Source organism: Seriola aureovittata, chromosome 15, assembly GCF_021018895.1.
Source record: "Seriola aureovittata isolate HTS-2021-v1 ecotype China chromosome 15, ASM2101889v1, whole genome shotgun sequence".
Taxonomy (NCBI): Eukaryota; Metazoa; Chordata; class Actinopteri; order Carangiformes; family Carangidae; genus Seriola; species Seriola aureovittata.
In genome coordinates, this window is record NC_079378.1 from 17,876,858 (window position 1) to 17,890,010 (window position 13,153).

The following is a 13,153-nucleotide window of genomic DNA, read 5'->3' on the forward strand; positions in this document are numbered from 1 at the left end:
TTCACCAGGATGGCCTTGGTGGTGATCCTTGGATTCTTCTTCACCTCTCTCACTATCCTCCTGGCCAGCACAGGTGTCACTTTTGGCTTCCGACCACATCCTCTGAGATTTTCCACAGTGCAGAACGTCTTGTATTTTTTAATAATACTTTGCACTGTAGCCACTGGAACTTGAAAACATTTACATATGGCCTTAAAGCCCTTTCCAGACTTGTGAGCAGCCACAATGCGCAGCCACAGGTCCTCAGTGAACTCCTTTGTCTTAGCCATGACTGTCCACGAACCAACTGCAGAGAGCTGCTGTTTTTCACCCGTTAAGTTGATTAAAACAGCTGTTCCCAATGAATCAGGGTAATTAAGATCGTTTAGAACAGCTTGGACTATTTGGAATGGTATAGAACTTTGGATTTTCCCATAGACTGACAGTTTGCAAAGGGTATGAATAATTTTGGACATGCCACTTTTTGTTCAAATGTAAATAAAAGCTGAGAAATATTTTTTTCCACAATGATTTCTCTTGTACATTATCTTATTATCTTCTGGGAGAAGCCTGTGTCATTTCCGGTCAAAAAGAATCTTGCTGGTTGAAGTTGAAGTAACTTTAAGTCAAAATTTGCCAGGGGTATAAATAATTTCGGGCTTGACTGTGTGTGTATATATATATATATATATATATATACATACACACACTCAAATATATTAAATATATATATTAATTGTATATTAATTATATATTTTATATTATAATTAATATATTTGAGTTTTGGACAAAATAAACTATTATATTAACTATTATATATAGTATCTATTAATTAATCAATCAGAAGATTTGGTCATAATATAAAAGAATATAAAGAATTGGTTATAATATAAAATATATAATTAATATATTTGAGTGTGTGTGTATATATATATATATATATATATATACACTCAAATATATTAAATATATATATTAATTGTATATTAATTGTTATATTTGGGTTTTGGAAAAAATAAACTATTATATTAACTATTATATATATAGTATCTATTAATTAATCAATCAATCAGAAGAATTGGTCATATCATTTTGTCCCAGTCAACTACAGCACTGTTCATACAGCACACACACACACACACACACATGTTGAGGTTACTCTTGTGGCCTGTAACAACTTTCATAATAATGTGTTACATCCAGAGGAGACGAACCGCGCTCACCTGCTGTAGGTGGTGTGTCCATGTATAGCTCTGTAAGTATAAACAGTCTCCCAGTCTGTGCACATGTTGCTATATTTCACATATACAATATCAGTATTTTCTTAGAGTGTGTGTGTGCGTGCGTGTGCGTGTGTGAGTGTGTGTGAGTGTTTGTGTGAGTGAGTGAGTGAACAGGCTGTGGTGTTTACTTAAGGACTGTTAACAGTGTGGACGTGTTTATTGGTGAACTAGTTGGGATAAGAGACTACAGGTCCTTTTCTAATACCACTTGGCTGCTCCTGAGAGCATAATGATTCTTTTCCTGCTCTGTTAAACTTAATCCCTGCGCCTGGAGCAACACTTCCTACTTGTTGACTTTTTTTTCCAAGAGCTTCAGGCTTCGACATGAAAACCCAAAGGCCCACTTTTACTTCTGTGTCTTTCTCCCACTTATTTTCTCTCAAATCAGGAGATTCATAAAAGCAGCATCAGTGGCTGTAAATGTAATTCTGATTATTTTCCCTTCTACTTAGGGTAATGCAGGCTCTGTTTTCCAGGCCTCTGCACATGTGGAAAGTTTTTTTGGGATTTACCCAGTTTTTTAAACACTCAGACATAGAAGTTGTAATTTCATGACAATGAAGAAACTCAGTCTTTATTACTATTAAAATGAAAACAGTCATATTTTAGAGCCTGATCACAAACAGAGTTGGACGCAGTTACTGCAGTGCAACACCTTCATACTAATCTGAATAGAAAAACAACCTTAACAAGGGACTCTTCTGCTTAAAGCTGTTCCAGTTGTTTGGCTAAAGCCCCGGCATCCTCTGTTTGTTTTCACAAGCAATCCAATATCCAAGCTGAGACTGTATGAAATTAGAGCCCTGTTTCCTGTGAAAAATATAAACCACAGGACATACATGGGGGTTTGGTGCAGAGAAAATGAATTCCTCACAACCGTGGCAACAGGTTTGACCATAAAAATCAAATTGGCCCAATTGGCCTTGCATGCTCCACCTGCAATTATATAAGATTGTAAGCAGATGCCTAAACGTCTTCATTTCTTATTCTGGGGAACATATGGTGCAGTGTTCGACATGAACTTTTTATGTCTAGTGGAAGGTATGTTATACTCTAGAGTCCTGTGTTGGAGTCACCAACATGGGAAAGTCATGCAGGGTCCAGAGGTTTTCATTTCAGCTTCATCAAGACTGCACCAACCTGCCGGGAGCAGTTTCATCCGTTCACAGCCACAGACCACATTCAGTATGATGAGAGGAGGAAGGAGGAAAGCAGTTTAAGCAAAAATACACCAACAGCTGCCTTTATACAGCCTGATACAAAACTTATATTATTCTAAATCACCTTCAAGACAGGCAGTAATTCTTTTTTTTACTACAATTTGGACATTATTGTTACAGGTTTGACCGTTGTTGTCTCCACCATGCAGGTTCTGTTTTCACCTGTGTGTTGTTTGTTTGTTTGTTTGTCAGCAGGTTTACACAAAGCATACTGAATCGATTTGCACCAAACATGGTGGAGGGAGGGGACATGGACCAGGCATGGTTTTCTGTTGTTAGAGGCTGTGACATCTCTAAGAGGAGGAGACTTGCTTTAGTTTTAGCTTTAGCCAGAAACACAGAAGCTGGACATGTGAAAGTGTGTGGTCGGTCTAATGGCTGATTTTGTGTTGTCCAGTCCCTCTTTCAGACCAGACAGGCCCGGTCCAGACAAGCTGTTAGCAAAGCAAGGTCATTCATTGGTCTCAGCTGCTCTGTGGTAACAGAGCCCTCTCTTATTGATCAGTTCCAATAGTGCTATTTGGAAATTATAATTTCTTCTCTTTCTCAGTAAATAGGATTAGCTCAATTAATCACATTTACAGATTAGTTGCTCCTTGCTTATTGATCATCCCTTTTGATGCTGCTGAATGATCAATGCAAACGCGCTTATACACAGCAAATCCTGTTTCAAAAATGAGCATCGATGGCAAAAATAATCTTTTAATCTGAGATATTTTAATCTGGGAAGTGAGAGGGTTTTTGAGGGAGAATGGTAGGGGAGATAAATGGCTTTCAGAAAAATAATATCTTAATCGACCACATCAGATCCAACGTTTGGTTAGTCAGATTATGTATATGTTAGGAAATGTCTGAGTTCACTCTGTGCTGGATCGGTAGCTTTACATCTGTCTATAAATAGAATTGAACGACAGACACCGTGCTGCTTCTGTTTGATTCGGGCTTTGACAAGTGACATGGATGCTGGGAGAAAAGCAGAGCATCTTTTTCTTTTTGTTGTGGCCTTCACTTGCTTCGTTGCTGTGTGTAAGTCTGAGTGTGCGAGAAGGATGCTCACATGCCTTTAGCAGATGGCCATTGATCCTCCTCGTCCTCTCTCACACATGACTTGCTTGGTGGGTGTTTATCCTTCTGGCGTTCTGTATCTGGGATGGTGACCCCTGTGGGTTAGTTGCCCCTTTAAGCAAAGAGTCCTGAGCAGGGATCTGAAGGCAGATTTGCTACTTCTCTGTCTTTGTTCTGGTCTTTTTTGAATGAAGAGATGAAATGGAGAAAAACATCACACATTTCTTTTCTGTAGTTTTTTTTTCATCACCTTTCTCAAACAGCTTTCCTTTTCCTTTTTCCTGTTGCACAGCTACAAACTTTTCTACAACTCAGGGAAACATTTAGTAGATTCTGTTGGTGAATCACCTGAAAGTTAATCACCAGCTACTGTATTAATCAATTAATCATTTTAGTCATTTTTTTAAGTATGTCCTCATTCTATTAAACTTCAATGTGAAACAAGTGTCCAGTTGAGTTGCCTTGTTAAAATTTAGATAATATAAGTAAATGTTCTAGTCGTCTGCTCATATGAAGATAATGAAATGAAAGTAATCAAATGTCCATAACTGGCTCCTGCAGTGGAAAACCCTTTAAATCAATCAATTCTTTATCCCAAGCACCAGAGTTTTGAAATGAAACAGACTATGGGCCAACTTATTTTCTGAGCAGTGAGGAATTATTACCCATAATTACTTCAGCCATGCCTCTGCAGTATGAATGTTTCATTCATGCCAGAGAAAATTAGTGTGTGAATGTGAAAAATGTGACTAAAGCCAAATGTGCACAGCTTTTGGCTGCACTGTGCTCCAGCTGTGCTGCATCTCTGTCATCATCATATAGTTTGATTCGAAAATTTTGTTTGTCTTCTAATCATTCAGATCGGGTAACAGGCACTAATATGAAAATGTTGTGTTGCTCCTGATTCTGTTACCTCATTTTAAAAACGGATTGAAAAGAATCTAAGTGTGACTTTAATCTGAAAGTAGTCTCCCATTAGTCTTCTCAGCTGGTTTGTTCCCGTTCCAGAGCGGCTTGTTAGAACCAACACCTAGCATTCAGTCGTCCACCACTTCAGTGAGTCAGACAGTGATTCTCATTTATGTTCGGTAAATAAAGTTAAATAATAAGTCCGTTCAGTTTTGGAATACATGTCTGCTCCAGAGGAGGACTGTGGGTTTATCTCCCATCCCAAGGCAAACGTAAAAGATTGTGAGCCTATGTCAGCTATCTCTTCATAATCAGTCTTACTAATCACCTGTATTTAACCTGTCTAAAGATAAATAAATTCAGCACTGATTTAAACTGAGTACAAAGTTAATAGTGTTGCGCAGCAACATCCGTTGTGCTCAGAATCTAGATTGAGCTGTTAGTCCGTCCCTGTGTCTGTTACAAAGCTCTCTCTGGACGGACTCGGGCTCCCTCACACTGGGACTGCATTTAAGATGAGTTATCACTGACCTGCTTTGCATCACAATAGCAGAAAGGCTCTGCTCTCTTGCTTTGGCAGCCTCACAGTCTTTGTTCACTAAGCAATAGAGGGCAGTTGCATTTTGGTCAGAGGATCAGCTTTAATTACGTTTGGAGATGAGAAAATGTGCAAACATTTTTTCTTTGGTTTCCAGTAGTGACAGCCTGCAACTCTCAAATCAGCTTTTTTTAAATGTTGACTGACACACTGGGTTAATAATCAAAAGCTGCAGGATGGTCATGGCACCACAACTGCCCTTTAAATGTATTAATGTTGGCCAAAGACACAAAGTTCAACTTTCAACTCATCAACTAATGAATTAATCAACTAAGCATTTCAGCTCTAGAGCCTTTTTCATGAGAAGGAAGTAATTTCATCACCTTCACCTTTCAGTCACAGCTGCAGTGAGGATAGTGATGGATGTTCCATCAGTGTGTGATTGTGATGTATGTATGTGCGAGTGAATGGGAAAGTATTGTAAAGTACTTTGAGTCGTCAGTAAGACTAGAAAAGCTCTATATAAGTGCAAGTCCAATTACCATCACAGAGACAGACCTTTTACTGTGAAATACAGTACTTCAGTGAAGTGCATGAGAGTTACTAAGCTGGTTATATATAGAACTCAATGTTAAGTGGCCATAGCTGTCTCAAAACCTGTGTTGTCCTGGTGTCTTATTGGTCTCAGACAGTGGTTCCTAACCAAGAGTTCTCGGAATAAATATAAACGATCAAATGCTTTTTCTCTTCTTGTGAATTACAGGATAATTTTATCTAAAACAAGGAAAATAACACTGATGTGTAGTCCCAGGTAGCCATTGCCGTAGTTTAAGAAGTCACAAGCCAAAAAGGTTGGGAACCTGGTCTAAGGCACATACCCTGTGACCACAATATCATCGGTTCAAATTTAGTCACAAGTCGTCCTCTTGTTTCTCTGCAATGTAGCAGTGGCGGCTCACTTTACTTTTCAAATGCTTGTTACACAATTCTTATATTTATTTCCTTATGAAAGTAGTAATCATGATCATTCTAATAATCATTTCTCTTGTCTCCTTTCAGACTGTCTTTGCACTTACCAAAGGATGTGGGTTTAATAGCAGTAGCTGGTCGACAAAGCCAGGGACGAGGTCAGTGCTCTAGCACACTGTTTACCTGCATACACAACATTCACACCTTCCCATGTCCAAGTGGTCTCAGACTTCTGGACCCCACTATACCTCAAATTCATTACACACCAAAGTTTTCTCTTAATGTATGCTAAGTATGCTATTGGTGTTTGGTACCACCTACCATTCCCTTGTATGTTTCCTGTGTTTGCTTCTGCTTCAGGTCGGGGCAGGAACGCCTGGCTCAGCCCTCTTGGTTGTGCCATGTTCACTCTGGGGGTCCAGGTTGAGCTGAGCTCCAGACTCGGACAGAGGATTCCCTTCGTCCAGCATCTGGCTGCTCTTGCGGTAGTGGAGGCTGTTCGCACTCTGCCTGGATACCAGGTATCAGCCCACACACTTCCCTGTACCAGCTCTCTCGACACTGTGGATTGTATTAGCGTCATACACTGTATACACCCTGAACATTAAAATAGTTATCTGTCCTATCAAAAATATATTGTATCACAAAGTGATGGTATGAATGAAGATGTATTATTTTAATCACTGATGATGACTGAACATATTTGAATTTTTCATCAGGACATAGACCTGAAAGTGAAATGGCCCAATGACATCTACTACAGTAATCTGATGAAGCTCGGGGGAGTACTGGTGACTTCCACTGTAATAGGAACAACCTTTCATCTGCTCATAGGTAACAACCTCCCCTTTATTACAGCTAATAAACTGGTAGGTCTCTTTCACTAATACGCCATACACCCTTCCTTCACATGGTTGAACTAACACACCACTTCTGGGTTGATTATTATCTTTGATTTTGAAACTCAAAAAATGGTGGCTCTTCTGGAAATATCAACTGTCATGTTGAACTGTTCAGAAATTGAGGAACCATAAATCCTAATCTGTTGCCCCAGGATGAAGTTGTTGATGGAAGTTTTTATTGGACTTTATTATTTGTAACCCATAGAGGACAATCCACTAATGTACCATGATCCACAAATATCTCACTATCCCCAAACATGTATGTTTTATTTGTGGTGTGTTAAGTCATATCCACAAATATACAGAGCGATTTACAAATACACACAACTCACTAAGAAAGAAATCCACAAAGGTGAGTAGCAGTTACTACCTGCACAAGCAGGTGGCGACATTCCCTCACATGGGCTGACTGAACAACAGAGCAAACTGTAGGTAACGCTGGTAAGCAAGCACAGCAGAGCACACTCACCCGGAGGTGACAATTCTGCGCAGACTTCTTTTAGAAAACTTTTTGATTTAGCCATTTAGCCTTCCTTCAGTACAGACTGCTCATGTGAGAGAATGCCACCACCTGCTGGCTTTATTAGTGATGATTTTGGTGCAATATAGTAAAGCGGGTAAATACATAGGTAATAATGTAATGCTCTATCACCTTACACCTACTCTATTTATGATAAGGAGTGTCACAAATACTAAACAATAGTAATAAAACAGTCTTCTGCAATATTTTATCCAACATACACCAGTCTCATGTTGTTTGAGAATAACATTGTATTATTTCTTGAACATGATGTGCTGAACAGGTTGTGGGTTCAATGTGACAAACAGCAACCCAACAGTTTGCATCAATGACCTGATCCAGCAGCACAACAAACAGCATACCTGCAGTCTGCAGCCGCTCAGCTGTGCCCAGCTCATTGCTCGCACCGTCAGTTGTCTGGAGCTCCTCATCAACAGCTTCCAACAAGGAGGCCCAGACGCCATCCTCCCCACCTACTATAAGAGATGGCTTCACAGGTGAGTAGCCTACTGCAAACATCCCCCTGGGCTTTGGATTCAGGGTTTACCTCTCATTTACATCAGAATCAGAACATTGATTCAGCTGTGTGGATACTAGGAAGATTAGTGCAGTGCAGTTGGTGGTTCCAAAGGACAGGGAGTGGAGTCTGGGTTATACGAACGGAGTCTTTTTCTGTAAGGATTGAAGCTATGAAGGTGGTGTGTAGTCTTGGTCTTTAAAGCTCTCAGTTGCAGAGTCTTGTAAAGTTTCCTGACGCCCATAATAGCATCCTGAAGCAGAACTGTGACAGCTGCTCTCTGTGCTCTGACCTCAGTGGGACTCAGGTGCATCTCTGGAGTGAGGATGGACCGGAGGCTGAGGTGGTGGGTCTGGACCACAATGGCTTCCTCCAAGTGCACAGCGAGGAGCACGGCGTGGTGTCACTGGAGCCTGATGGAAACTCTTTTGACATGCTGAAGAACCTGGTGGTCATCAAGCAGCGCTAGGACCAAACTCAACAAACTACTGAATCATCTCAACACATTGAGTTATTTAGTCTGTCAGAAAATTTTATAGCTAAATGAATGTATCCAGGTTTTCAAACTGATTAATACTAAATATGTTACTGGTTTAGAGAGGAATTTTCATTAGCTTCTCCTTATGCTAACTGGCTGGAGTTATTTTTTGGACATCCCCTGATGATAAGTGGCTTTAAAGGCAGCTACATAAAGTGATGGGTCAAAAGCACATACTGTACATCAGTTTAACTGTGACTTGCTGGTTAAGGACCAACTTGTTCTGCTTTCTGGAAGCAATAAATGTTGTACCTATCATCTGAACATCCACCCTGATTTCCCTGTTGACAGCAGTGATCATTGCAGCTTTTGCTGTTGACAATTTTCAGCAAAATAAAGATTCCCACAGACATATTTCCTCTTTTCTTTGAACTAGCAAGTTTTGTTCACTTACCTGGTCACAACAACATCCTGATTATCAACGGAAAAATGGCATGAAGTCAAAAAGACAGTTTCTTAGTGTCCTGAAATGTCTGTGGATGAAGACCTGCGTCCAGTTACTTTTGAAACCCCACATTTTGGGCTTTATCTCCCACAGACTTCTTTATATATTGATATGCACCTTATCACATTAAAGCTCAATGCAGTATCCATTATTTTATTTCAAATTAAATGAAGCACAGAGCATGAAGACCAAAAAATGTGTAACTGTCCAAATACTTACTTTTACTATACTACATCAATATCAATCAGTAACTGAACTGCTGCTGTTATATGAGGCAAGTCTCGATCTTATCCAGCAGGACCCACACATTGTCTCTTACAGAAAATACTACAGGACACCCTGTAAAATATTATAGGAGACAAACTCATAAGGTGTCTGAATGCACAGCTATTCAGCTATGAAACATATCTAAATGTGTAAGTTGTACAGTGACAGAAAAAACAGACAAGAATAGCATTAAAATAAATACACCCACTCTCCACTGCTCCATTGTATTTCTATTATTACTGAGACTGGTGAGAACAGTCTGTGGCACCCGTCCTTTCAGCCTCTCGGGACTGGAGCTGCTGCCTGAGTGGCCAAACACGAAGGGCAGAGTCAGTGTAGATAGAAGTTTTCAAACGAGTTAAATATATACTGGGTCTGCACTGATAAGTACTGATAAGTACTGCTTCAGGAATCAGCCACAGCCAGGTGCATAATCACCACAGGGGGTGGGGCTTACATCCATCAAGTATGTGGAAATATGGACAGTGACAATGACTGAGCTCCTGTTTCATGTTGGAGTTAATCTCCACCAGCAACAGGAAACACAACATCACTAAACTGTGTTGCTATAACCTGACCAGGTGATCAGGTGGTGTTGGTCAAAATGCACACATGCTCATGGTGGGAACTGTGTGTGTGCACCAGAGCCACATAACTTTGTGTCCTGTGTTTTACTGAACATCAGACATGCAGCTGCTGATTAAAGACTGAAAATACAAATACAGAGAAATACTTAGAAAACACACTCATATACAGACCTTTTGCCAGATACAGAGAGAAGGCTGACCAAAATCGCAGATTAGTGAGTGAGGTGGACACGGCCCTACTAAAACTCCTGGACTGTAAAGTGGAACGTTTGTAATGACGGTTGCTAAAAATGGAGAGGAACTGAAACAGAGAAAAAAGAGAAAGGTTCAAGATAATCTTGACCTGGATATCAGACAACATTCTGCTAAAACTGAAACAATGGAAAGGAAATCTGGGAGAGTAAAATGCCCAGATACTCTATTCACTCCAGAGGTTCCTGTATGATCCTGTGCTGGATTTGATCAACATGCACTGTGAGGGGCCCAGAAGTAATACAAGTTGAGCTCTGATCTCAAGAGGACAAAGTGGCTGCGCTCTACAGTAAGCAGAGGCTGAGGGACAACAAAACACTCTTACCACTCTGAACCAAACTGAATTCGATTCCTGGTATTCTCATTTTGTATTTATTGGGAACTGGATTATAGGGTTAAGAAGAAATGTAAAAAGTTTTTAAAATCTTATAAACCCTACTGGAATCAGGATTTGGATGTTACGGGATAATAAGAGTAGCCTGTACTTCCTGCCCCATCCCTGCCAGACTGCGGATTCTTTTCTGTTTGGACTTAAGTTTTGTATCATTTATCATTAAAGTAATTGAATTGTTCTGGTTTTCTGCATCAGGTCCTCTTTTCTTGTTGTCCCATGCACATCCCAGACATAATAGCTGGTTTCATTAAAAGTTAAAAAAAAAGTTTGTTTTGATGATCCAAAATTTTCAATGTCCGAGCAGCACATGAGTATTTGAATACATCATATATATATCAATAGCTAGTGACTTTTGGCTGAAAAAGGAGTTAGGCCATCTGGGGTTTTGGACCCCTGACTTTGGTATTCCCAGAGAAGGTGACTTACTGGTTGCACCACTAGCTAACCGTGTGTGACACATGCCTTCTTCAGACAAGTTGAGGCAATGAAATCACGTGCAAAACTGGGGTATTTATGTTTGTTTAACCTTAAAACACTTAAAACGGTCAAAATGTTAGCCTGAAAGTCCTGAAAAAATCACACATCATTCTACTGGTTTCAGTAGTACCATCAAATATTTTGGTCACTTTGAAGTGAGCAAAAAAGAAATTGTTGCCCATACAGTATACAAATTACATCAAGATTATGAATAATGCTGCAAACCCAACATTTGTTCGATCTTATAACACTTGAAATCTACCATCTAAAGAATATCTGTGTCAATTTTGGTAGCATTTGAATGGAGACTTGTGGAGATACAGATGTTAATTGATTTTCCATATTTAGAAAAATATAGTGATGCACTTCTGAATTGACCATAGGTTACAGTGAAGCAAACTTTCATCATCATTCACTCCAAAACATTCTGGCAGGACAGAGAAGCAGCTACAGGTTCAGCAAACGTCTCAACTCACTGCGCTGCAGAACATGGAGGTTCAGGAGGTCCTTTGTTCCCACTGCCATCAGGCTATACAACACATCTAATTATTATTGTTTATTTATTATTAACTTTTTTTTAATTTTAAATATTATTATTATTATCATTATTATTATCAACAATGAGCTAATGGACACATGAATTTCCCCTAGGGGATAAATAAAGTATCCATCTATCTATCTATCTATCTATCTAGTTGTATATAAATATAATTTTCTAGGAGACAGAGTTGCAGCTAAGCAACAAGGGGGTTAATTGGTTTACAGATGTGGTAAAAATGTCTCTCTGTGCCAAAAACAGTCTGAAGGTGATTAAGCAAATGGCTCACTGTGGATCCATATGTGCCGTACTCTCAACATCCTATTAAACAATTTTAGCGGGCTGGCTGCTGGGGTCTTATTGACTCTCCTAACAGCACAGCTCCATGCCTCTTTGGGGGAAGAGCAGATTTCTTTGACTCACCTTCAGACAAGGCGCTCCACTCAGGAAGAGACTGCAGTCAAACACTGTTGATGTACTACTAAGATTAGTGGACTGCCATTTTAGGACTTTGTGATGAACTAGAAGGAAACAGTAAAAAGAAAAGATTAACACCATTACAACTCTGGGTATTACTATTATTTTCACGTATCAACAGCTGTTCCTGGTCTTTCTTCTCTCTTCCCCATTTCTTTCCTCTCAACCGAACCGGTCAAGCCAGACCTGGTTATGTTGGAGGTTTCTTCCTGTTAAAGAGAATTTTTCCTCCTCACTGTCACCAGGTGCTGCTCATGGTGGAACTGTCTGGTCTTGACCTGACTCTATTCACAGACTTGAGATAATGTATGTTATGATAAAATTTAATCTAATTTAATTAAAAATGTTATAATAAAATAATTGCATCTTATACACAGCACAAAATGTTTATTAGATTGCTACCTAATGTTTGAGATTTAAATTATTGATTATATTTATGTTACATGTTTATTGGTATTTACACAAACTTGTTATTTACATTGTTACCTGCAGTAGATTTGTGAAAAAGTTATGCAAACATTTTGAGGCAAACTGAAAGAGGCCATATATGTTTGGTCGGATTTGCTGGACTTGGCCCATGACCTACTGCTTCAGTGTAGCTATGTGTCTGTAAAGCAAAAACACCTAAATATTTTATGTTGCCTGAATGAAGGGGGGGGCGTCCTGAATCCTAAGCATCTTCAGAGATTTGTTCCAGTTTATTGTGTAGTGTGAGACTGTGGAGAAGTTGTTAATGATGCTGAATAATGGTCACTTGCTACATCATTGCATTTACAAGGGTTTACAATATGCCCACTGAACAGCACTACTGTCTTCATCCTCTCATGCTGAACTGAGGGCATACAGGAAACGACAGTGACTCACTAGTATTATGGGATGGAAAGCTGGTTAGCATGCTAACTTCAGTAGAAGAAAAGAGGTGATAGAAACTGAAACATAAGAAAAACAAGTTAACTCAAATCGATTAAATTTACATAGGGCTTTTCTGGTCTAATGACCACTCACTGCTTTGTAATGTGTGTCTCATTCACACACTGATGCTGCAGTTAAGGGGTTCAGTGTCTCACTCATGTGCACTTTAACATACTCGCTGGAGGAGCCGGGAATTAAACCAGGAGCCTTACAATTACCTGATGGCCACTCCACCTCCTGAGCTATGCTGCCCAACATTGGCGTTGCTTTCCACCTCTGGAGACAGTTCTTGGCGAATAAAGAAATTAAGTTTGATGCTGAACTCACAACGTTTCTTCTAGACTGGTAAGTTAAGAGCTGTAAA

The 13,153-nt window shown here is 39.6% G+C and overlaps 1 protein-coding gene across 2 annotated transcripts in view; it reads left to right on the forward strand.

The window, feature by feature from the left end:
- The window catches only part of hlcs (holocarboxylase synthetase (biotin-(proprionyl-CoA-carboxylase (ATP-hydrolysing)) ligase)), a 29,928-nt gene extending 21,136 nt beyond the window's left edge, over positions 1-8,792 (forward strand). For both annotated transcript variants that reach the window (XM_056397271.1, XM_056397273.1), the window contains 5 exons: positions 6,054-6,121; positions 6,324-6,484; positions 6,683-6,797; positions 7,669-7,882; positions 8,200-8,792. In XM_056397271.1, coding sequence (XP_056253246.1) covers positions 6,054-6,121; positions 6,324-6,484; positions 6,683-6,797; positions 7,669-7,882; positions 8,200-8,371 — 730 coding nt within the window. In that variant the 3' untranslated portion in view covers positions 8,372-8,792. The remainder of the gene's footprint in view (positions 1-6,053; positions 6,122-6,323; positions 6,485-6,682; positions 6,798-7,668; positions 7,883-8,199) is intronic.
- Positions 8,793-13,153: the final 4,361 nt, after the last annotated feature.